General features: G+C 30.3%; 3 protein-coding genes across 5 annotated transcripts in view; 1 reads left to right on the top strand and 2 right to left on the bottom strand.

The window, feature by feature from the left end:
• The first annotated feature begins 270 nt into the window (after positions 1-270).
• On the top strand, positions 271-3,674 carry LOC130449707 (uncharacterized). The gene is made up of 5 exons (XM_056787671.1): positions 271-357; positions 687-797; positions 1,103-1,312; positions 2,386-2,578; positions 2,645-3,674. The coding sequence occupies exons 2-5, from the start codon at positions 777-779 to the stop codon at positions 2,764-2,766; spliced, it is 546 nt and encodes a 181-aa protein (XP_056643649.1). The 5' UTR covers positions 271-357; positions 687-776; the 3' UTR covers positions 2,767-3,674.
• A 7,748-nt stretch (positions 3,675-11,422) lies between these two features.
• On the bottom strand, positions 11,423-16,350 carry LOC130449618 (transmembrane protein 120 homolog). 3 transcript variants are annotated; one of them, XM_056787560.1, is made up of 8 exons: positions 16,102-16,350; positions 15,922-16,040; positions 15,696-15,863; positions 15,460-15,628; positions 15,227-15,368; positions 13,007-13,230; positions 12,796-12,945; positions 11,423-11,706 (listed from the first exon to the last, which is right to left on the bottom strand). In XM_056787560.1, the coding sequence occupies exons 1-8, from the start codon at positions 16,159-16,161 to the stop codon at positions 11,671-11,673; spliced, it is 1,068 nt and encodes a 355-aa protein (XP_056643538.1). In that variant the 5' UTR covers positions 16,162-16,350; the 3' UTR covers positions 11,423-11,670. The 3 variants fall into 3 exon arrangements, with proteins under 3 accessions (XP_056643538.1, XP_056643539.1, XP_056643537.1); XM_056787561.1 differs by having other exon boundaries at positions 11,423-11,703; XM_056787559.1 differs by having other exon boundaries at positions 11,423-12,945; positions 16,102-16,338.
• Positions 16,351-19,489: 3,139 nt separating this feature from the next.
• Positions 19,490-26,164, bottom strand: part of LOC130449834 (uncharacterized) — a 34,325-nt gene continuing 27,650 nt past the window's right edge. The window contains exons 3-6 of the mRNA XM_056787872.1: positions 24,425-24,467; positions 23,543-24,245; positions 23,426-23,442; positions 19,490-20,290 (exon numbers count right to left, since the gene is read on the bottom strand). Of these exons, the coding sequence (XP_056643850.1) occupies positions 19,509-20,290; positions 23,426-23,442; positions 23,543-24,245; positions 24,425-24,467 (1,545 nt within the window). The 3' untranslated portion in view covers positions 19,490-19,508. The remainder of the gene's footprint in view (positions 20,291-23,425; positions 23,443-23,542; positions 24,246-24,424; positions 24,468-26,164) is intronic.

The following is a 26,164-nucleotide window of genomic DNA, read 5'->3' as shown; positions in this document are numbered from 1 at the left end:
TAGAAAATGGAGAAGATAAACGTGAAGAATATTAGGAAGAAAGTGATTAAAAAAGAGGCGGTTAATACTCAAGAAACCGCTTACGACATTTTATGTAAAAATTTTGAATTAGCAGGCAGGGTAAGTGCATTGACAAAATCAATTTCGTCAAACGAAAATTTCAGTTATTTCCAGATTACATTTTTGCATCGAATCGTTTACATTGGATATCACAATTTTTGTACGTCAGACTCGTACGATGAAATAATAAATTTTTTTTCATATACCATTAATAAAACTAATCAACAAGATGGTGGTTTTGAAAAATTAACGGGATATCTGATAGTCTATCCTAAGCATTTTATACATTTAATAGAAGTAAGTTTATTTGAAATGGGCAATTTATCTACTCTACAATATTGTGAGAATATTTATATATAAACTCCAATCGCTAGATACGAGGTACATCCGCAATGTAAGTTTCGTTTCTATTTGTATCAACGGCGGCGCTGCAGTTCAGACCACTGTGATTCAAACAGAAGATCAGTACGCCATTTGAGACAACAGAATAGAGGCACACTTCGTCCTCAATAAAGTTAAGCCTAAACAAATTTTTACACTTAGAAACCCCATGTGCGATATTATTTGAGATAAAAAATCGATTTCGCCGATTGATAAATAAATTCAAACATTGATACAAATTTTAGGGCGACGAGGACATCATACATATACATTTAAAGTATCTATTTGAACACGAGAATTACGATAAAAAATTTGGACAAATCAAACTTCTTACGATGATTGCACACATAAACAGAGTAAGTACGAAAGCTGATTAATCGATATTTTCCACTAGAAATTGTTTGTTATCTCTTTAAATCGTATAAAAGCATTCATTGTTTGGTGTTAAATCAACAAGATCAGGGATCAGGGAAAAGTTAGAAGATTAGCTACAGATTTTCGTTTTTTCCCAACTCTATTCTTTCAACTTTAACTAAGTATCTTGTTAGAGTTGTTTCCTGCTTATTTCAGTCTGTTTTTCCTTGAAAATTAATCAAACGACAGTTCTCTGGACTAGAAATCGGATTTTTAACACTACTCATATTATTTTGAAACGTTTTAGAGATTAATTAACGATTGGGGATACTACTATGGAATACCACCAACCCTATCAGAAACTGCAGCTAAGTCTGAAATGAGTTTAACGCAAATAACAATAAACTGCGTTTTGAAAATATATAATTTAGTTAACCAAATAGTTAATGAGTATGACGGCACTTCTAAATTGCGATCTGATAGATTGAATGTTTCATCTAAAACACACGAATCACCGGTGAGTTCATATTCGATAGATACCTCAACAATATATTTTATAGAACGTCAAATTAACTAGTCCACAAAAGTTAATATACAGAGTAAGTTTTATGTATGAAAATGAAAAAATTATTTTGTCGTCTAGTGTTGAATTTTTCGGGATATTAGGTTTGGGATTAGCGCATCCGACGAGGATTGTTACGTGACCAGCATCTAGAATTAAGCCGATTTACGTTTCCATTAATACAAGAAGTGACCTTATCGTAAGACATTAAATTACAATTATTTTGATTGTTCCATTTTTCCAACGTTACTTTGTATGGATGGAATTATCAAGTTGATCAAGTTTTTATTTTAAAACTTTTTCTTATGTTTACACTTCTTCTTTGGTTGATTTGTAGTACTTTTTTCTCTTTTTTTACATCTTATTTGGTAGATATGCAAAAAATAGTCAAATTTGTCACTTCTTCTTTGATAAGTATGTACAAAAAACTTTTTGTTTCTATTGTTATACGACTTTTTTAATAATAATAACCATTTTTGATTTCTTCTTCGCTAGCTTCTATAAAAAGCAGCCATTTCTGAATTTTTTTCTTCTTTTTCTTCGGAAGGTAATATCTAACAGTTTCCATTTTTTGTATTCGTTCTTTTTTCTACTTTTAGGTGACCATACACAAAAAAAACGGCCATTTTGATACTTTTTCTTCATTCTCTTTTGTTACTACAACTATTTTTGACATTTCGTCTTCGATAATTTTCTTTAATTCTCATCATATTATTTGGTAGCTATATAAAACCAAAATCCATTTTCTAGATTCTTCCTCTTATGCAGATTCACGTACAAGTGATTAACAACGTTAACAATTTTGTTTGACATTGATTTTGAATCAATTATTTCCATTTTAAACCAGATTTCTCGATTACAACGTGCAAGATAATTTACATGGTATCTACCACCATTTCCACCAAGAACTTTTTTGTTTTGTTTTAATCCGTAACCACTTGAAAACCAAACCTTGTGATGCTGAAGCTTTTTTAGTCGGTTAAAGTCAATTTGCATCGGTTGTAAATTTTTTAAACTTTTCGTTATAGGATTTAACTTTATCATTTCACGGAATCGGTATCGGAACCGGAAAATTATGCAGATTAAACAAAAATAACAATTTTGGTTGTTTTCTGCCGGAAATCGAATTGTTGGATACTATTCTTGAATCGAACCGGACCATTAGTTTGATGGAATATTTTCACAATAGCAGACGCGTACCGCAAAGAAATTTAGAAAAAGGTAAAAGGAAAAAAATTATTAATTTTTTATGACTAACTTTTTGTTTTATTTTGTTTTATATTCTAGATAACGTTTGGCCTGTTCCTACAGATTTCATCCCGTTCGATGTTTTCGATAAAGTCTACGATACAATCACTGTTTTACCTAAACCAACAATATTAATGGGAAAAAATAACGAAGACGAATAAGATACTACAAAAGATTTAGTTTCACTTTTAATTTCAAATTAATGATATTTCTATTAGAAATTGGATTTGAATTGATCAATTATCGTTATAATTACTTCTAGATATATACGGGGATGGGAAAAAGTATTGAAATAAAAATTAATCGAAAGGAAGGCAAGCTAAAGCCGAAATTACACGATACGTCTAACGTTTGCGACAACATTCACCTTCCAACGTTGACTCAACATTAGAATAAGGTCGAAAACATGGTAAAGAAGTGATGTACAAATATAACAAACCCTTTTTATGGATAATTCTTTGCGTGTAGTACTAACAACTAGATACTATCGAATATACGAGGTATTTTCACGATGCTACAACAGTTGTAAGCGCGCTAGTTATTCTGGATTCTAGAAATTGTAGCAAATATTCAGATCTACTGAAAAATCAAATGATTCATAAAGGACTCCAGCATGATTTAACTTCCTGCAATGATCAATAGGTAAAACGAAATTTCTAAATCGATGCTGTAGACTTTGAATGGCCTACACGTTCTCCAGGACTTTTACCTGAAGTAAATATGATTTACCCTGTTTATAATAGAGATTGTCCCAACTAAATTTCAAAAGATGTAATCTGAACTATCTACAGAACTAGTACTAAGTGTCATTTACGTCTATAAAGATATTTACTTGGTTCTTAGTTCTAATCAACCCTGTATATATATATATATTTCTTTTTGAATTTTTGTCGTAATTAGATAAAAGTTTGATGTTATATCGAATTTGGTGCTTTTTAAAGTCAAGTGGCATTGTCGCATGCTATAATTAATTTCAGTTAACAACTAAATGTTTTTAACCTATTTAAATTCTAAATATTCAAATTGTAATTGTAAAATAAATAGTGTTTATCATTTTTCTTATCTGAAATCGATTATTTTTTTATGAAAAAAACCCAGAATTTTAGTTCTAAAACGTGTGATTGTTGAAACCGTACCACGGGTACCGTCATGGTACCTCAACATGCGATTACGTCCTACCATATTATTGGTCCACGTCATTTATTGAATAATAATACAGATTGTCACGAAAATAGTTTATAAATTAGTGGTAAATATAATTTAAAAAAAGAAAAATAGATTAAAGAAGCGTTTCGGTGAAAATGTGATGGTTTGAGTTTGAAAAATTTGAGGAAAATCACTTAAAAAACTAAGGTATTAGTATATCAATTGCAGATTATAAAAACTTGTGTAAAAACCTTTGCGACACAATGCAGATTGACTTTAACTAATTACAAAAACATCAACGTCACAAACAAAAGTGCCCAAGAAAAGATTAGGAAATTACACACAAATTTTGGTTTGGTTTTCGAGTGTTTACAAATTAAAACACAAATAAAACAATTTCGTTTTGATCTACAATCTTATCTACCTTCTTTTCGAATGCTTTTTCTATTATTCTGTAGCTAATACCACAGAAGGGCCTAAATCCAATGAAAGGCTTGTCTGTGTCCCGGAAACTATCGTAGGATGTAATTTTTCTTCCCTAAGCGTTCATTTTTTTTTTAGGCAATTCTAAAAGAGTTTGGATTTTATTTTATTGGAGCTTAAAGCTCTAATAGCCGCTTGACTATCATGATTTCTTGTTTGTGATATTTCCTCCCTTGATTGAACTGAAAATATTTTTCAATTGGATAAATCTCCGCTTGAAAAATGCTTGGTATGTTGCCCAGGCTTTCAGAGTGTTTGGTTCTAGCTTATTCCTATTCCAGTTCTATCGTCATCTACTTTAGATCTATTCGTATTCAATCAATCAATCTTGTTAACATCAATTTTTTCCTAATTTTTTAACTTTTTTTGTTGATTTCTCGTAAAAATTGGTATTTGTATTTGTATCAATCTAGTTATAATAAAAGTTCGCTTTTATACATGATTTTCCGAAGAAAATTACATTTTATATTATAGAAATTTGTCTGTTTTAAACCCAGGTACTATTTAAACTATTTATTGATGTATTTTTCAATAAACTGTTAATTTTCAAACAAAAAAAATCTTCCGTTTATTAAAAACTTTATAAAAATGCAGTACTAGATCTTTTGTATCTACCCAGGTAATATTTAAGCTTCATTCTTCTTTAAATCATTTGAAATTAACAAATATTTTATACTCCTTTATTAAATATTCGAATCGAATTGATCGACTCTGTTAAAATATTTCGTTTAACCCCGGTAGCAATAAATTTTTAATACCTATTCATCTACCGTTCCAATTAATGATACTTACATCATCATTTTCAACATACGAAATCTTTTGAAACGTATTTCGAATATTCAGAACGACCCTGTAGTGTATAATTTTTCGAAAATATGAATATTCTCGGCGCTCGCGTACAATTCGAGAATTTCCGTTTTTCCTTGCGCTTCGTTAGAAAATAAAAAAAAAATTATTCCCAACACCCACACCGCATCACAAAATATTATTATTCGTGTTGAGTTTCGCATTTGACACGTTAACATTCGTAACGTAATGTGTTTCAATAGCCAGATATTTACCAACTGCCTTACAATTATTAATAATTTATTTTAGTTGTATTTAATAATAGTGATTATGATTAAATTTATTACATTAATCAATTTCGAACATCCTCGGTAAGTTTAGATGATATTTAATTTTATAACCTTTCTTTTTCCACGTATTAAATTAAATGGATATTAAAAATAAATTTATAGTCTTGGTTTATGTATGTGATATTGAGATATTTTCGATGCGAAATATTCAAATTGTAGAAATATAAAATTGCAATGGTGACCTTGGTATATTTTCGATGGAAATAACTGCATTTTCAACGACGCGATAACGAATCGCGTATTTACAGAAGGTGCATTCAATATCTCCGTCATTATTTGTTAGTTTTTTTTTCATTCATTCGAATTGTTGAGTCAAAACAGTCGATTTAGATTTTTCTTCTGTTCTACAGTGTTGTTGAAATAAAATGTGAAGTAAATTTTTTGAAAATATTTTTTCTGCGGTTTATTGGTTTGTTGATAATTATATTTTTATCAAAAATACAGAGTGTGCTCTAGAGTCTAATCAACTATTCTTTCAATTAGAATGTTTGAAGCTACTCGTCACAAACTGACGTAAAATGACATATGTCAATTTAATGGATGTCCCAGGCTACTCATCACAAACTGCCGTAAAAATGAGGTGACAAAATACTGACAGTCGACTATTTTTTAAATTAACTGAAATACAGGGTATATACGAGATATATCGACATAACGACAGTCCACTATTATTTTATTCCAATAGTATACAAGTTGCTCAAGGTTATTTGACAATAACTGACGTAAAAATGATATATGTCAAAATAATGACAATTGACGTCTTGCTACAGCGAATATACGAGATGTCTCACGTTATTTGTTACAAACTTATAAAAACTGACGTGAAAATGACATATGTCAATATAATGACAATGGACTTGTTGATAGGACAAATATACGAGTTGTCCAACGTTACTTATTACAATCTAATAGTACATAATGTATCCCAGGTTATTGTCAGTATCTTATGAAAAAATGACATATGTCAAAATACTGACAACCGACTGATTTTTATTTCTAATAATATACGGGGCGTCCCAGGTTATCCAAGTTTAATAATTTTGGAAATGAAAATAAGAAATGAGCTGGTTAAAGGTTAAAAATACGAAATTAAAATTGGGGGGGGGGGGGTATACAGTATCTCGAAATATAATTATACTGAGCTAACGTTACGAAATTCTACGAGATTTCTAAAGAAACATTACGGGAAGAGTTCGATCAGATTCAATATTTAAAATCGACGAAAATTCTCTAACGGAATGGGGAGGATTAATTTTAAAAAAACGGAATGAAACTTTGAGGAAATTTTATCAAGAATTTTTTAGGTAAATTCGAAGTTTAGTATTGATCAAAATAAAACCAAACGAAAAAAAATAATTAAAATGATTTGATAAACAATCAAGCGGATTTTTTTAAATAATAAATCCGTCCCACACTGTATTACGGTCATAAATATAATTATTATGGAAGCAACTGGAATATTGAAAATATAATTTAACCTAGCAACTAGTGAATTCGTTTTCAAATAAAATTAATTGGCAATCTTAATGGAATTAATATGAAGTACAATTGAAAGAATGTTACATAATTTCGTTCCGCACTGTATTACGATTTTAAATATACAAAAAACATGGAGAATTTTACCGGAGTAAGAAGAATATATTTTGAAGTACTTTTAATTATTATCTTCTAAGTAGTTTAACCATTTTTCATTAGCTAAATCTAGAATTATAGTCTGGTCAATATAGACATTTAAAATAAAAAAAATTCCTGGAGAGCCAAATATTCCTAATATCGGTGACGAGCTGGGATTTACCATAATAAATATAGTTTTGAAAATCCCCATCGATCCTATGTGTGCTACAAAAGTTATTCGAGGTCAAAGGTCAAAATTTAAGGTTTTTCATTTTTTTCTCGAAAACGGTAAGTTTTATTAAAAAAACCCCAAACCAAAGTTGTAGATCTTGAAATTCTCTTCAAAAATTGTTCATATAATTTTTTTTCTAATAGTTACCATTTCTGAGATATCGCGTATCTAAGACTCGCATTATAAATGGTATGTAGAAATAAGTAGCGAATTATTTTATTATTGATTATTGTTTTGATTTATTTAGATATTTTAATCAGATTCATAGTCTATTCCAATATTCAAGTCTTCTTCGATTTCTTCTTCTTTCTTTTCCTTTTGGATGTTCATAAATTGATCAAATGTGGTTGAGTCATTAAAATCACAGGGATCTTCCTCTATTGTACTAAAGAAATCGAAGATGACATGACTGTTGAAATAGACTATACATCTGATTAAAATATCTAAAAAAATCAAAAAAATAATCATTAATAAGGTAATACGTGGCTAATATCTGCATACCATGTATAATGTGACTCTTAGAAACGCGATATCTCAGAAATGGTAACTATTAGAAAAAAAATCATGTGAACCATTTTTGTAGAGAATTTCAAAATCTACAACTTTGGTTTAAGGTTTTTTTCAATAGAACTTACCGTTTTCGAAAAAAAAAAAAATTAAAAACCTCCAGCTCTCCTCCAATATTTGGATCTCCGGAAATTTTTGTTATTTGACTACTATTTTGATGTCTAAATTGACCGGACTAAATTCCTTTAATTTCTCATTTCTTAGACCTTTTGATATATTAATGTTCCTGTGGTTTAAAATTGATTTTTTTAATATTTTTTAAGAGATTGATAAAAAATATTTTGAAAATTTTTAACTAAAAACTAATTTTAAAACAGAAGAGACCTGAAATCAACATTTAGAAGCATTAATTGACCGGACTATACGCGGATAGTGTAGAAATCACTGGATTTCTCAGTCACTTTAGATAATACCGAAAATATCTGGTTAAAACTAGTATTTTACGGATTTTATCCGTAACTTATATTTGAAAACCAAGTAAGAAATTTAATCATTTTCAAGTAATATTTCACTATTTTTTATGCTTTTCAAAATGCACATTTACTTAATAGAATACTTTTAAGAATTCATTATTACGTGTGTAATGACTCACTCGAAAAATAAATTGGAATTTATTATTTTTTACGATATAAATAATTGTTAAAAGTCACATTTCAACTAGAAATTATCATATTTTATCATGTCTAATTAACAATTCAAAACTAGCACATAATTAATTTCAACTTATTTCGTTTGTTTTATACAGGATAGAACAAAAATGTCTAAAAACAGTCAAATATAACCTAAGATTTAAAGAAATATCAACTTTTTGGATATCTGTAACTGTTGGTTAAAGTTACGTCCCCGATTAGAGAAAAATATTTCATCAATTCTCCATTAAAAACAACCGTCAAAGTTAGGTTAAGTTATTCGTGTAGCAACCAACGTATCGAATCCAGAACGGTCGAATATTGAGTGGACCAAAAAAGTTTGCTCTTATGAAATCGCTACGAAAAAAAGAAACCCATCGTATTTAAACAAATGTACGTTTGAAATAAGGAACATAAAATGAAGAATATTTGGTATGCGAACGATTTATCACCTAAACAATGGAGATAGAAACTTACAGGGCCGCTCCGGAAGTTTTCAAGATGATTTTTTGCCAATTTAAGATGGACATTTTGAGATGACATCACGACTCCGCCATTTTTGGCGAGTGGTAAACACGATATTGAAAGTGGATTTATGTGCAGTAGTGGGTTGCTCTAAAAGGGCTAATAGAGACTAAGTTGGTTTTTTTAGAATTCCCAAAAGCTCACAAATAGGAAAACAAATGATAGCAATAGCCAATATGTCAAATTTCGATCTGTCACGTCATAATCATAACTGTCAAACATGGCGGGCAATTCAAATATTGCGTTCTCATTGAAACACCCTTTAGTTGAAATACTTGATGGTGATGATAATATTTTATACATATATTTGCAGGTACCAACGAATTTTCGTCGTAAATTGAATGTTATTGAAAAAACTTGTGGATTTGTCTTTTTCCGCTTTGCTGGCGTTTATTTTTGCATCGCCGGTAAAACGAAAAAGGCTGTTACCCAAGTTTTCATCAACTGTGAAGAAAAAAACGAAAAAAAATTGCACCAAATATGATTTTATCTAATTCCGATTATCCTATAACTAATTTTATTGTTTGTAAAACGAGGATTGTGCGATATTGCATATTGGATGCATATTTTCTGCATTTTACCAAATTTTCATCTCTTACAGCGTACTGAACACACTAACAATTACACCAAGTTATCGTCTTCAGAGATTGAAGACGAGTATTGTTTGATGATATTCAATGGGAACTAGGTTTCCAGTGACATGTTTTGTTGAAAAATCATTAAAAAATTTGTTTAGAACGTATTGGAATTCCATTAAAGGTATTAGTATTTTCCTGTGAGATAGACAACCCAAACAACAAGCTTTAGTAGTCGTGGTTGCCGATATTCTTGACTTTTCGTTTGCCTACATCCGGTTCATAAGCGTGAAACTGCTGCTTTTAACCTAAAAATTTTTGACGTATGTACTGCTTTTTGTTTTCGTGATATTTTTGTGATTTTACTTGCATTTATCGACGATAGTATGGATAATAACAAAGAGTTTTTTTTTAATTGGGACAAACGCAAAATGAATAGTCTTATGCATTTCAACTCTTTTTAATGTTGTAACAGGAAATATCAACGGCAACCGAAGAGTCAAGCTTATGAATCGGCTTTACCTTCGACGTTCAAATAAGTAAAAACTAGTAGAATTTTTTTTACGGGTTTTCGTGTTATATGAAAACGCTGTGAATTAATCAATGAAGCAGTCTTGGAGAGAATGTTTTTAGTGAACTGGATGAAAACTGACGTTAGTAAATCTCTATACGTTATCGCTCTTTTTGTATTAAAAACTAATTGTTATTTTATGACTCAAACTTGGGTTTCAAGCATCATTTTGGGGGTAAATTGTGCAGTCCAAAAGCTTAATGCTCCTCATAGGATCTAATTAGGTATTTTATGTCTCAAACTTTGGTTTCAAGCATTATTTTGGGGGTTAATTGTGCAGTCCAAAAACGTAACTCTCTCCATCGGAGCTAATTTGGTATTTTATGATTCAAACTTGGGTTTGAAGCATTTTTGGGGGGTGAATTGTGCAGTGCAAAAGTGTAACTCTCCATAGGAGCTAATTTGGTATTTTATGACTCAAACTTGGGTTTCAAGCATTATTTTGAGGATGAATTGTACAGTTTGGAAACTTAACTCTCCTTTTATGATCTAATTTGGTATTTTATGACTTTTTGGGGTAAGTTGTGCACTCAAACTGAGGTTCCAACTATTATTTTGGCATGAATTGTACAGTTTGTAAGTTTAACTCTTCCCATGAAGATCCATGAAACCGAGACATACAGAAGGGTCTGTTAGATATGATGTCATTTTCACTTCTTCTAACAACTTTCCATTGATATCCTCGCACAAATTTATCTTTTTCCAGTCATCAACTGTCCATGATGGGCATTTTTTAGCATGTACTAAGAGTTTTGACATCATTGTTGAGTTAAAAATTGGTTTTCTCTGGTTTCTCATCCTTCCGGGCCACTTCTAAAAGTTTTTTCCATACATTTAAGATACTAACTCCAGCCATCATAATCCAACAAATCCTTTAGAAAGTTTTGTCTTTCTTGAATTAAGTTTGCGTCCATTTTTTTCTAAAATTTTTGAAATCGATGATCAAGATTCTTCAAATGTTTTTAAAATTCTTGATTTTAACTCAATTTTCATGGCTAATAGTTATACACGTGTGTTTATTATTATTTCAGCACGCTTTTTAGAAAAAATATCCATGTTTGAACATGTAAAAGTACTTGGAAAACGATATTGTTATAATAGAAATAATTACAAGTGAATTATTGAACATTTAAACCATTTAAATGAGTTTTTAATAACCGAGATCAATTCAATTGTCTTATTGGCACACACCCAGAACGTTTTTTTTAAGCAATTGACTTATTGGCACACATCCAGAACGTTTTTTAGTATTTGTCTTGTTGGTACACATCCAGATCACGTTCTCAAGTTAGACTTATTGGAACACTTTTTGAAAAATAATTTTAATAATAAAAATAAAACGTTTTAAAATTATTTTAATTTTCTCAATAATCATTAAAATAAATTACAGTTATTTTTATTTGTTATTATATAATTTTATAATTCACAAAATATATTTGATTACCAGTAAAAAACATTCGAGTCGACAACCATGAAAAAAGAAAAAAAATATTAAAAATAATAACAAAAATATAAAAAAAAAAGATTATAATCACAATTCAACTAGTTGAAGATATTTTACCTAAATATTTATATAATTTTTCCACCCTATTCTTGCTTATTACTATCAGTATCATCGGTCTGCTGAAATTAAAAAATTTTTTTTTGAAAAATCACATGATTCAATTTTTTTCAATTTATTACAGGAAACAAAGGCGAAATATAACCAGAAAAAATATTACAAGCCCAGAAATTCTACAAAAATTTTTTTTGGTGAAATCTATTTTGAAATAAAACTGAAAAACAAAATAATTTGAGTTTAAAATAACCGAAAACATACATTTGTTGCGAACTCGTCCACGTTACGGACCGTGTAGCCGGTCCTATACGATAATATAAATTAGAATATAAAATATGGTGGACGCGCCGGGTACAAATTTCCAACAACGACAAAATTGTTTTCATAATTTATACAATACGTTATTATAGAATCAATTCCCAAAAGGACCCATTTGTTTGTTTACTTTCTAGAACCGAATGATCGAGAAACCCGTTTTGTATAAATATACTTCCGTATTTACCCGGTTCAATTTTTTTTTTTAGTTTAATGTTTTCGAAATCGTAAAATCCATTTAACGAATTAGTACTTCCGGTTTTTTCGGATTGGTTTACATTCGTATTAATGATTTGGGGAGGGGGATTGATGGAGAAAGGAAACGAAGTATACTGAGAAAAAATGTTGTTCTCAAGTACACTAAGTAACGGACTCCATTTTGTCATTAGATTAAGTTTACTGTAGATTAGGTTAGGTTATATTAATCAGTCGATAAGTAGAACCAAAAAATATTTTGTATATGGAATTCGATACGTTTTTATGAATATAAAGAATTATCGTTTCTTTTAATTATTAAATCCAGTTCAAAAATGCCAACCAAAAATCAACCAATCCAATTCGATAAATCCAGTACGACCCCGAAAACGCCAAATAAGATACGAGAGTAAATCCGAAAGCTGTTTACATCATGACCGTAAATCAAATACACTCAGAAACATAATTCGTTAATATAGCGGATCTCAAAAGTTTGTCTATGATTTTTTTTTGAAATTATGTTCTATTGGTTCGATGGAAACTTCGTCAAACGCTTTATTAACATAGAAGAGTACAGTAGAATAGGAAAATTAATTAAATAAAAATGTTTTTAAAGAAAAAATTAATAATAGAATAATTCTCACCTCCCTATTTAATAATTGCGAACTAAATCTCTGACTCATCACTCGATATTTCAATTTAACTTTTTCGTGAAATTTCGACGGTATCACCGAAATGGTAGTCAAAGTATTTCCGATAAAAAGTACTAAAAACATCACACTTAATACGGGTACCTGTAAAAAATATTGTTAACACTACTTATCGAAACACCCCCGTATCATATTTACAACTTACGTGCCAGGTAGTCGACATTGTATAACTCAAAACGTACAACGCGTACGCGTTGTACAATTGGAATATATAACCTATAAATAAAAATGGTAACAAGAAACTTAATCCTCTCCACATCCACGAATGGAAACCTTCGATGGTTATGTCCATGTTGTGTCGTTCGCCGAGAGCTTTTAATCTATATAAAACCCCTCTCTGATATCGAAATTGCAAATATTGAACTAAACCTAAAAATAAATTTTACTTTAGAACAAACAACGCCCTTTGACGAACTCGCCCGCTGATATAGACCGCGAAGCCGGTCCTGTTATATACGTTACTAAATTTTGGTCAAGGCGCCTGTTATAAAACGACGTTTCGATGTATAGTTTTTAACAGCTATTTACATCGTGTTGTAACTGTTTTTATAGAAATAATTTCTTTGTTTATTTATATTCTAGAAACGGAATTATCTAGAAATCCGTTGTATATAAATAAGCGCTAATATAGGAACCAAAATCGTAGTGAACATATCGAAATAGTAAAAAGTAAACCAAACGTTGAAATTAAATAAATTAGTTATCAAGTGTTTGGTAATTTAGTAAATAGTTAAGTGTTAGAGAATAGTTTAGTTTATACTAAATTTCGGTCTATCATAAAACGGCGTTTCTTTGTTTATTTAATTAAATTAAATAAATTAGTTATAAGTATTAGGTAATTGTAGTGCGTAATTTAGTAAATAGTTAAGTGTTAGAGAAATAGAGTTATTGAATGAGGACTTTATTTGTGTGAGGGGGTATTTACAAGATTTGGCCCTAATCTAGTACATAAACCCTAGGACCGTTTGAATCAATTCGATCCAAAATTACAAGAATCCATTTAAAAGCAGAAGAATACCAGTCAAAAGCATACCGAGCAGAGGAAACAAATCCCATATCAGGGCTGTTCGATTTAATCACTCAAAAACTCATAATCAAATAATTTATGATGATTTAATGGGGGGAATTTTCTTTTTAACGAATTCTTATTATTATAACAAGTTTTCTTTGATTTAGATGATTTAATTGATAGAAAAATTGAGTCTTAACATCAAAAATATTGATGACATTGATAATCGGTGATTAAATTATGACAAACACCTTGTTCATTAGAAATAAATTATATTTCATTTATTTAATGAAAAAGGTGACTTTTTTTTTAAATTTAAAACCATTTAGTAGCTAATTGATTTAGTAATAAAATTAAATATCAATGATTACAATCAATTAGAAAAAAATCGATTAATTCACAAAAAATAATTATTATTATAATAATTTTTAATGAAATATCATTTTTATGGAATTTTTTTTTCGAATCTCATATACAAGGTATGTTCGATACGTATATGATATGTAAACAAATCGGTATAGCCGTATCCTTAATTCGCGTCTAAATGGTCGTTTCTCCGTAAAAATATTTAATACGACAATAGAATAATAAATTTAGTGAATTTGAGAAAAAATTTATTGGAAATTGAGAAAATTTTTGATTGTAACGTTCTCAAAATGGCGTTCCAGTTAATGATATCGCTAAAATCGAGAATATTATACAATTGTGTAGACTGTAAGAATTGACAAAAGATCCATACAGCTCGAATTTGGGAAGGATAAGTTAAGTCAAGTGTTTTCCACCAACACAAAGTGCCAAATCAATGTACATTGTCCGCCTTATTCGCCGGATATTGCACCATGCGATTTCTATCTACTTCCCACAATTAAATCCACATTAAAAGGATCAGAATGAGAGGCCACTACACCAGTAAATGTGAAAGAAACATGCCTCCTGAAGGATTTAACAGTTTTATAAAGATCGTTGTGGGGATAAAGACAGGGTTGAAAACGTACAAATTTGAAAAAAAATAGTTATTTTTCTTTTTGATTTTAGCAATAGGGCACCTTCAAACGCCAAAAAATTCTATTCCTCGTTTTAGACATTTTGAACAATAAAAGTTACTGTTAGGGTTGCATAGATGCCATTGGGGAGCGAGAAATCACAGTCGGGGTGCATAGATGTGTTTGAGGAGCAGTAAATTACTGTTAGAGATGCATTGGTGCTCTATTGAGACTATTTCTGCCTTATCCAGCCTGTTTGAGACTGTTTCTACCTCAATTGAACTCATCCTACATTTATTTTTTATTTGAGACTGACTGGTCAGAACCCCATTAAAAATTTGAATTTTATTATTCTGCACCATAGATAACTTACTTATATAAATGTTGAATGCCATAAACTGGTTCCTGAACAACGACCAAGTTTCATTGTCTGGCCAAATTAGTAAAATTCCAGCAGCTACTGTCGACAAAAAATGATGCAGCCTCCACCATCCCTTTATTCGAGAACCATTAACCTACATATATATATATATATATAAATATAAAAAATATCATTTAAGTGAAAATAAAAGGAGGAAAATGCTTAAAAAAACAAAAAAAAATTACCTTCAGTATACTTTCTCTGATGGTTAAAGTGCAATAATACCACACCAATAAAAATATATAACTCAGTTCCAGAGGTCTGAATCTAACTAGAAAATTTAGTGCTGCCATAACTATTCCAATAATGCTCAAGATTAATTTAAATTTTTCGTATTCGTCCTTATATTTGAATCTAAGTAAATAAATTGAATTTTAAAAATCTCACAATGTAAAAAAAAAACAAATTTCAAACTACTCACTTTTCATCTCTATCGAGTATGGAAACATTAACATTTCCTAATATAATTTTTAAATAAATGCCGTTTTGTTTTGGTAACGTTTGTTCGATATCAAATAATTGTGCTTTCCTAGTCATAATGTTACTTTTCATGTCCGCTATTTTAGGATCGTCTCCTTGTTTTTTTAACCTAACAAAATATTCATTGTTTCATTAATTAAAAATTGTGAGTTATTTGAAATACTTACTCCCTTAAAGATTTGGACAAAACTCCAATTCGATAACGTTGATGAGAAATGTGATTTACGCATTTTTTTTGTATACTAGTTAATTCATTTAATTGTTGAAGATATGTTTTATTATCTATCTAAAATATTTTATTTAATAATAACAATATATAAATATATAATAATTCAATAAGCACTTACTTCTAATTGTTTAAAATCAGCATTAAGTTCCTCCCACTCTTCAAGAACTTGATCTAACATTGTTTAATTTAGTAAATAGAACTGTATATTTACTAAAGGCAATTATGCTCGTTGGCAATCTTGATAGGTAAATGTGTGCACTGTTACTTTGTTTCTTATTATCTACTTTCAAACGAACTATTATTTATTAGTGCTTGGCTACTGCTGTTGAATGCAGCAGTAGACCACTGTCATTTTACGAATGTCACTAAACAAAGAAGACAATTGACACAAGTAACTGATAATAAGTTCGTTCCAACATTAGACGTAAATAGCCCAAATGCATGAAGTTTTTGTAATTTTTGGTATTATTTATCTTGTTAATCTAATTTTTTAAAGGAAATTGAAATGGAGAATAATTCATCAATTTATAAAATGAGAACGAACATACTCATTGCAAAAACTGAAATCAATCTCATTTAATTTATATTAAAACTCTATCATAAAAATAGAAATTGACAAAATTCATAAAAAAAAGATGCTGCAACTAGAATTTCATTGTAATAAGGTAAAAAGTGCGTTCTCCAGTTTATCTTGCTAAACGAGATTCGGCTCTTTGGATGTGGTTGAATACACCTATTGATATGACCTTTATAATAAGTCTTGTCACTTGTCAAATATAATCAGTTTCTAAAAGGAGATTAATAGAATTGGAATATTTTGTGTCGGGTTTTAATAAAATTTTTAAATAAATAAAATGTCGGTGGCAGCACGAGCGGCAAGTAAATTCATAATTCCTGGTCCTTTCGGCAAGAAACATCTAGAAATAGCAACTAAATGGTATAATCTTACATTTTGTTACAATTTTTTTTAATTATGTAATATGTCTCTTCATAGGACTGGAACTGCTTTAGCTTTTGGGGCTACGGCTGGTGCTACATTATGTTATGCTACAGATTGGAGAGTAATTGTAGAATATATTCCTTATTATAATGGGAAATTCAAGGAAGAATGAGTTAGCCATTGAAATGTCATTAGTTCAAACTAAATTCTAAATATTTATTAATATTATATTTTATTCAATATTTCTTTAATAAATCGTAATTACAAATACGAAAAGTCGTATTTATTAATTTATTTTGGGCTGGGGTTGAGATATTTCTATGATACTACATATAATCCGAATTTGAGGTTAGAACATTATTTACTATGGTAATTACACTGACGTTCAGTGCCGGCTTTAGCCAACACGAGGCCTATGGTGAAATATTTTTGTGATGACTCATTTACAACGATTAAACTCCCTTCTTTTTTATGAAGGTTGTCAAATTAGTAGTTAATTTGTTTAAAATAAATAACATTGTTTGAATTTAGCTTCTATAGCTGTAAGCAATTTAATTTGTAAGGGTGTTTGATGATGTTTAATTTTTTTATGTGTTTTTAGTGATTTTGGTTAGATTTTCTCTATTTTTGTAATTTCCTAAATGTGTTTGTGTGCTAAGAACAAAAAGTTAAATACAACTTTGTAGAAACACTAAATAATTCAACGATTTCATTAGAAATATACTATAATACAGTTATTGTCGAAATTAGTAATAGAATTAAGAAGTTATTGGACAAAATTATCGAGTTCTATGCAATATACACTAGCCGACATTAAAACGGGTCGTTAGTGATAAAAAATCTCGTTTGATCACATTTCGTTAACACCAAATACCTTAACAAACATACTGCAATATTAACTAAAAGTTGAATGCAATTTTTTTACGTAAAACGTAAATTATCAACTTATTTTCTTTAATGAGGAAAAGTAGCTTAACAATAATCTGATTCCTAAAATAACAAAAATTTTGGTGTCGATTAGCAACAATGAACGATTTGAAAAAAAAATACCTTTAAACGAAGAAACAAAAATTTTCCAAAAAAAAAATCGAGTCTTAACAAATTCGCATGCCTTAGAATCTTTTAAATACTCGATTTACAGCATGTGATTACCAAAAACTTCTCCACTCGCCTTTTTGTATATTACTTTCCAAACGCCCCTTGTAAAATTCAAAGTTTACAAATCCACTGCACGTTCACAACAAAAAAATGTTCTTAGGGCTTAGTATGCCACCGTTTATTTATTTAGAAATAAATTTTCACATTAAAATAGTTCAATTTTCATTTTCGGTTACAAATTCGATATTATAAAGAATACGGATCTGTATTAAAACTATTAAATTGGTGTCTACAGACGTTAGATCACAATTAATCTGAATAATGCAGTTAGCCATTGGAAATGCATTTGTTTATGTAAGTACGGGAGGAAGAAATTTCAATTAACATTTTCTATTGTTTATAAAACAAAAAAATAGTCCGTATTTTGACTTTATTGTTCACCTCTATTGAAGTTTGAAAGAAAATCAATAGATGCCGCCCACTTCGTATATAAATATGTTGAAAACAAATAATTTTGTGTAGGTAACTGTATTTTTGTAGTTAACAATCTAATCTTAAAGTTCGTATATTAGATAATAGATGGCATAAGTATTTACAGTGGCCGCCATGTTTAACCTAAACTACGATACAAAATAAATAATCTTCGTATTATTTTTCCAGTTAAAAATACTACTGAGCTCTTGAAAAGTGTTTGAGGATATAAATTAAGATTTTATGAGCGTTATTATCAGAATAATCAGTTTTTTCAAAATATCTCAAAAACTATTGGATCAACGAAAAAATTTGTTTGTAGCTAAAATTTAGCTTTTATTTTAATGAACATTTTGCTTTTGTTAAAACTTACGTAGCTTGAAAATTAAACGAGATATAAGCGTTTAAAGTATAGATTTCAATGCTGAGGGAAAGTCTTTTTTACCCTTTAACATCAAACTTCTCTGAAGAAAAGGGTTGCATGGTTTTGTAGCTTATGAAATTCCCTACAAAATGATGTATGGATGAATGCAAAAATCTTAAATGGAAGCCAAGTTATTATTAAAAAACCGAATACTTTCTAGAGATAATGCTGGAAAATCACGAAACATCCAAGTTTTGATCTGTTTGGAGTATTTATTTGGTGGTTGTATTATTAAAAATATTAAAAGTGAGCTGTAAAATATCAAAATATTAAAGTCACGATACAAAACAATCAACATTTAGTATTTTGGAACCAATTACCGCTTTAATTCATTAGTTTTCAATTTATTGTAGTAAGGGGTGATTTTCACCACTTAAAAATAAAAAGCATACTTTGCGACCAAGTCAGGTTTGAAGAAGAGGGTAAGATGAACTTAATTCCAAATTTTCAAGAAGATCTATGAAGGTTTCGGTGGATTTTAAGCTTGAATGACTGTACTGAACTACATATTTAAATCTTCAAAGCGTCTGACGGGCTTAGTCCGCCACTGCTTGAATACAGTAACGACGAATATAACTAATAATATTATTTATTATAAAGAAAATGTTTGCAAACAAATAGTGGTACTAAAAATATTATTAAAAAACTTAGTTACATCGTATATAAACGAAAAAAAATAATAACTAAATCTTGATTTCAAATTAATATTACTAAAATGGCACATGTTTTTAATAACTTCGTACACGTATTCACCAGGACTTAAAGTATCTATAGTTTGATTCAAAGCGATAATTATGTAATCATTTGGTAATTTATACAATTTCTGTCCATGATTTAATAACAATAATAAACTTGTGATCATATCTTTCGACATTTTGTGCTTATTAAAATTTCCTATGAAACTTATTTCTATGCTCAATCGATCATAACAATTTCTCACGTCCCATCCTCTACCGACGTAAATAGTCCCGTCGGTGGATATTAAAAAATTTTCACAAATATTTTTATAACCTAAACTGATTATTTCGTATTGTTGATACGATTTTAATATCTTCGAACAGTCGTCGAAGTTGTCGCACGTTTTGGTTTTCGTATCGCCGATTATTACCAGTCCCACGGGAAGCGGATTTACGTCAAATTCAATTCCGTTTTCTTCGCCCCATTGATCGATGTAATAAATCGAATAATTTCCTAGTTTTTTGTATATACTTGTGTCGTAAGGAAGTTTGCGTTGGATTTTATTCACCGAAACTACTCCGAGGTATAAACACAGGGCGCAGCTTGTTAATATAGTCGACATTAAAAGTCTCGACAAAATTTTTTTGACGTCCGGGTAGAATTTTATGTAGACTTTGTAGAGTTTGAGGATGCATCCTGAAAAGTGAATAAAAATAACGTTAAAAATAATAAAAGTTTCCTAATTTATATTTTGGGTATACAGGGTGTCCCACGACGAATTAAAACTATCTGTAATAAAAATTTCTACGTTTGCGTTTTCGGATACGATCTACCTTAAATCGACTGTAACTTTGTTATTTTTAATGTAACACCCTGTATATTAATACATTTCTGAAAACTGCGTAAAATTTGAGTATACTTTTGTCTAAAAACTTTTTTCAAAAAAATGCACACTTTTCGAGTTATTAATTTTTTTGTAAAAAATTTGGCAGTTGCAGACCCTTATAAATTATTTTTTCACGATGACATCATTAAAGATATGAAAATGGTTTCTGTTCGGTTGCATTTAGCAAGGTCAGACGTATTTGAATCTATGTTGAATAATTTTTCATTTTATACAGGGTATGTATAAAAAGTATTCAAAGTTTAACTTCATAAATATCAATTTAGACTACACATTTAATATCTGGATAACGGTAAGGTTTAGCTATAGAAAAATATTGCCTTATTTTTTACCCCTGAATACATTAAAATAGAAAAAACCGGGTGGTTCTATTTAATAAATTGAAGAAATTTAATATTTATGAAGTTAAACTTTGAACACTTTTTATACGCACCCTGTATGCAATGAAAAATTTTTTAACATAGATTCCAATACATCTGACCTTGCTAAAAGTAACTAAATAGAAACCATTTTTATATCCTTAAGGGTATCTTCGTAAAAAAATGATTTAAAAGACTCTGCAACCGTCAAATTTTTTACAAAAAAATTAATAACTCAAAAAGTATGCATTTTTCGGAAAAAGTTTTCAGACAAAAGTATACTAAAATTTTACGTTAATTTCAAAAATGTATCAATATATAGGGTGTTCTATTTAAAATAACAAAGTTATAGTCGACTTCCTGAGGAACCGGAAGTCGGCCATCTTTGAAAATATTTTAGTTAAAAAGATCGTATCCGAAAACCCAAAGGTAGAAATTTTCATGATTTTACAATAAGTATTTTGCTATATACAGATAGTTTTAACTCATCGTGGGACACCCTATACAGAATATTAATTTTCCAAATGTTAAAATCACGATATCTCAAAAACGACTGGTCGTGTGAAGAAAATGTTTAAATGACTTTTGTAGATAATTACATTATCTACAACTTTTGTTTATTCTAATTTCTCGATAAAACTTACCGTTTTTAGAAAAAAATGGAAAAAACCTCAACGTCGTACGTTTGACCATGAAAAAAATTATTTGCACACATAGGATCCACAGGGAAGTTTGTCATTTCGTTTTCGGTACTATAGGAATTTTGATTAAGTCGAATATCTATTTCGTAATTTTATATTGACGCTTGGATTTTAGAAATTTATTAATCACGAACTTTTAGAAGATGATTTTCATAAAGGAAATTCAAATACAAATTTTTTGATAGTACCGATTGCTACTGGTCTTGGGAAAACCCCCACTGGATTCAGACAAAACACAACAGCGATAATCTCTCGTGAATTTACTTATTTATATAGCGAGTGTTGAAATACAGAGCAGTTAGAGCAGCGCCTGAAACGTAAATTGCGAGCGGATGCTCGAGTTTTCGGGGTTGAAGGAGATTTACTCAGAAATAGTAGTTCCAACGAAAAAATTACTAGATACCTTTTTTGTAGAAAATTTAGTGCTATACATTTTTTATTCTCGTAGTTTTTTTCGAATTTCTGCTAGTTTTCGAGTTATTCGCGTTTCAAAATTACAAGTTCCAAAATTTTGAAAACCCGTGAACTTAATTTTGTGAGGTTTATTTAGTAACATAAAACCTTTAAGAATCTAGAAAATCAGAATTTAATTTCTAGTTTAATCCCATTTTACCTGTACTAATAGAAAACAATCATTTATTTTTAAATTGCGAGCGGATGCTCGAGTTTTCGGGGTTGAGGGAGATTTACTCAGAAATAGTAGTTCCAACGAAAAAATTACTAGATACCTTTTTTGTAGAAAATTTAGTGCTATACATTTTTTATTCTCGTAGTTTTTTTCGAATTTCTGCTAGTTTTCGAGTTATTCGCGTTTCAAAACTACAAGTTCCAAAATTTCGAATACCCGTGCCCTTAATTTTGTTAGGTTTATTCAGGAACAGAAAACCTTTAAGAATCTAGAAAATCAGAATTTAATTTCTAGTTTAATCCCATTTTACCTGTACTAATAGAAAACAATCATTTATTTGTAAATTGCGAGCGGATGCTCGAGTTTTCGGGGTTGAGGGAGATTTACTCAGAAATAGTAGCTCCAACGAAAAAATTACTAGATACCTTTTTTGTAGAAAATTTAGTGCTCTACATTTTTTATTCGGGCAGTTTTTTTCGAATTCCTGCTAGTTTTAGAGTTATTCGCGTTCCAAAATTTCGAAAACTCGTGCCAGTAAATTTGTTGTTAGTCTTATTTAATAACCGAAAACTTCTGAGAATCTAGAAAATCAGAAGTGCCCAATTTAATTCCTGGTTTAATCCTATTTTTTCGAATACCAATAATAGGGAAACCTAATATTCAGTTCCAACAGGATAGAAGGTAAAATAAAATATTTCGCGAATTTCGAAAATCAAATTTGTACTTGTTATAAATGTTGAGCTTTACTTTATTATAAATCTATAAACAGGGTGGTACGAGATTTGATGTGAAAAATTCGGTAATGAGTAGATTACGTGAGAATAATGCTCGTTACTGAATTATAGGTTTTTAAAGTTGCGACATCAGAACTTAACATTCAAGTATATTTTCTAAATTATACATTCGAAAATTATCTGTAAACCAGGTTCATGCCCGATGGTAAACAATCCATAACTTTTACAGGGACAACCAGTATATTCTAAATATACCAAAAATGAATATTTCAATGTATTTTTTAACAAAAAATTAGTATTTGTTATAAATAAAATTGATAAAATTTATGGTTTAAGAGATATGTAATTTTTAGAAAAATTTTGAAGAAAATCATCATAAATAGTAATTATTTATTAAAAATACTTACAGGAAGTATTAAAACACATTAGATTGTACAGGTTGTCCCCGTAAAAGTTAAACAAAGTGCGTTGACAGCCCCTGGGCTTCACGACATCTAATCATTACCTCTGAATAGATTCGCCCTGTATTTTTATAATTTATGTTTTAATAAAACACAATTAAACTTATTCATGCATATATTTACAAAATAATTATTTGCGTTAAAAATTCTGATGAAAATACGTATTTCGATCATAATGATAATCTTGCCAAGTAGCAATTTCTTTAAACACATTCCTCCCAGGACTATCCGTACCTTTTAGAGTCTGATTATGACTTAACAAAGAATAATTTTTCGAGATCTGATTGGTAGCTAAACCGTAATCTATAATTAGTTTAGTAGCAGCGATCATACATTCGTAATATTGATCGAAAAAGAAATTTCCATGAAGAGCTATATCGATGGATAAACTCAAATTTTCGCCTAACTTACTGAACCCCCTTCCTACGTAAACGTTTCCGTCCCCACCTACGAGAAAATTATAAGAAATGTCACTGAAATTTTTCGCCATATCCCTTTTTTGAATGTTCTTCGTCATATATTTACATTTCGATACGTTCTCGCAAAAATAAAGTTCGGTATGTTTTATAATAACGTACTGTATAGGTTTTTGACGCGATTTTGTAGCAGTCGGATTCACACCTCCCCAATCAGATCTAGAGAAAACTTCCACCGGACAATCGCAAAAAGATTCGTTGTTGTTTGGATAACTGTTGTTCTGATCGGATTCGGTATTAACTTGTTGCAATACAGTCATTATGAGAAAAACCGTCACTAATACACAACTGATCCACGAAATACCGTATTTTTTCAAATTCAACTTGAATTCCAACATCTTCTCCTTTACGTAATTCGAGTATTCAACGTCGTAGGTGTAGTTGAAACCTGCAAAAAAATTGTAATTAACAGAAAACATATCGATACGAATCGGTAAAAAAAATACGTTTTGTTCGAAAACTATGAGTTAATACGCTCAGAATATTCGGAAACTAACCCGTATCACGTTCTGATCGGATCGTAGTTAGAGTTTTAATAGGTCGCAGTACATTACAAACAATACTTACCAAAATTATTATCGCTAAATACAAAAACTGACGATTCAACGTACTGTAAGACACACCACGCAACGTATTACACGTGCGCGAATTATTCGAGCGCAGAAGCGGTAATTCGGCCTGCGCGAGCAACTGCTAGTCGATTTTCGTCGTCTGTGCTCGGCTACGCTCGTTTACAAAACGAAAAAGCCTAACAAAAGCCGGATACTGTTTAATTTGGCGAGACACGCAATCAAAAGGCAACAAGTCAACTCGAAATCTAAAATCAAATCGAACTAAAACTGTTAAGCCACTCTGATGAGACGTAATAACGTCGAAACTAGTCGTTACAAACATTTCTTTGCAATTGCGAGCCGTTGGGGACAAAAAGATCGATTTACATGACACTTTTCAGAGGAGGTGTAATTCAATATTCGTCGTGGCTTAGCCAGGAAAGTAATTGTTTTCTCCTTTGAAGAAATACAGAATAATTTTAGAAATTGTTTCAGAGGTGAATAGTAGACTTTCGTCGTCTGCGATCGGGTACGATCGTTTACAAAACGTAAAAAGCCTAACAAAAGCCGGATACTGTTTAATTTGGCGAGACACGCAATCAAAAGGCAACAAGTCAACTCGAAATCTAAAATCAAATCGAACTAAAACTGTTAAGCCACTCTGATGAGACGTAATAACGTCGAAACTAGTCGTTACAAACATTTCTTTGCAATTGCGAGCCGTTGGGGACAAAAAGATCGATTTACATGACGCTTTTCTTAGCAAATATAATTCAATATTCGTCGATGCTTAGCCAGGTAAGTAGTTGTTGTCTCCTTTGAAGAGCTACAGAATAATTTTCGAAATTGTTTCAGAGGTGAATAGTAGACTTTCGTCGTCTGCGATCGGGTACGATCGTTTACAAAACGAAAAAGTCTAACAAAAGCCGGATACTGTTTAATTTGGCGAGACACGCATTAAAAAGGCAACAAATCAACTCGAAATCTAAAATCAAATCGAACTAAAACTGTTAAGCCACTCTGATGAGACGTAATAACGTCGAAACTAGTCGTTACAAACATTTCTTTGCAATTGCGAGCCGTTGGGGAGAAAAAGATCGATTTACATGACGCTTTTCTTAGCAAATATAATTCAATATTCGTCGAGGCTTAGCCAGGTAAGTAGTTGTTGTCTCCTTTGAAGAGCTACAGAATAATTTTCGAAATTGTTTCAGAGGTGAATAGTAGACTTTCGTCGTCTGCGATCGGGTACGATCGTTTACAAAACGAAAAAGTCTAACAAAAGCCGGATACTGTTTAATTTGGCGAGACACGCATTAAAAAGGCAACAAATCAACTCAAGATCTAAAATCAAGTCGAACTAAAACTGTTAAGCCACTCTGATGAGACGTAATAACGTCGAAACTAGTCGTTACAAACATTTCTTTGCAATTGCGAGCCGTTGGGGAGAAAAAGATCGATTTACATGACGCTTTTCTTAGCAAATATAATTCAATATTCGTCGAGGCTTAGCCAGGTAAGTAGTTGTTGTCTCCTTTGAAGAGCTACAGAATAATTTTCGAAATTGTTTCAGAGGTGAATAGTAGACTTTCGTCGTCTGCGATCGGGTACGATCGTTTACAAAACGAAAAAGTCTAACAAAAGCCGGATACTGTTTAATTTGGCGAGACACGCATTAAAAAGGCAACAAATCAACTCAAGATCTAAAATCAAGTCGAACTAAAACTGTTAAGCCACTCTGATGAGACGTAATAAC

The sequence above is a fragment of the Diorhabda sublineata genome, chromosome 10 (genome assembly GCF_026230105.1).
Source record: "Diorhabda sublineata isolate icDioSubl1.1 chromosome 10, icDioSubl1.1, whole genome shotgun sequence".
Classification (NCBI taxonomy): domain Eukaryota; kingdom Metazoa; phylum Arthropoda; class Insecta; order Coleoptera; family Chrysomelidae; genus Diorhabda; species Diorhabda sublineata.
This window is presented reverse-complemented; position numbering and strand designations above follow the sequence as displayed.

Bases quoted from the DNA above. Each gene is read 5' to 3' on its own strand.
- LOC130449707 (XM_056787671.1), top strand. From the start codon at position 777: ATGATTGCACACATAAACAGA. The intron at 798-1,102 runs GTAAGTACGAAA...GAAACGTTTTAG, and splicing joins TGATTGCACACATAAACAGA to AGATTAATTAACGATTGGGG. The intron at 2,579-2,644 runs GTAAAAGGAAAA...TTTATATTCTAG, and splicing joins GCAAAGAAATTTAGAAAAAG to ATAACGTTTGGCCTGTTCCT.
- LOC130449618 (XM_056787559.1), bottom strand. From the start codon at position 16,161: ATGTTAGATCAAGTTCTTGAAGAGTGGGAGGAACTTAATGCTGATTTT. The intron at 16,041-16,101 runs GTAAGTGCTTAT...AAAATATTTTAG, and splicing joins CTGATTTTAAACAATTAGAA to ATAGATAATAAAACATATCT. The intron at 15,369-15,459 runs GTAATTTTTTTT...ATATATATGTAG, and splicing joins TCAGAGAAAGTATACTGAAG to GTTAATGGTTCTCGAATAAA.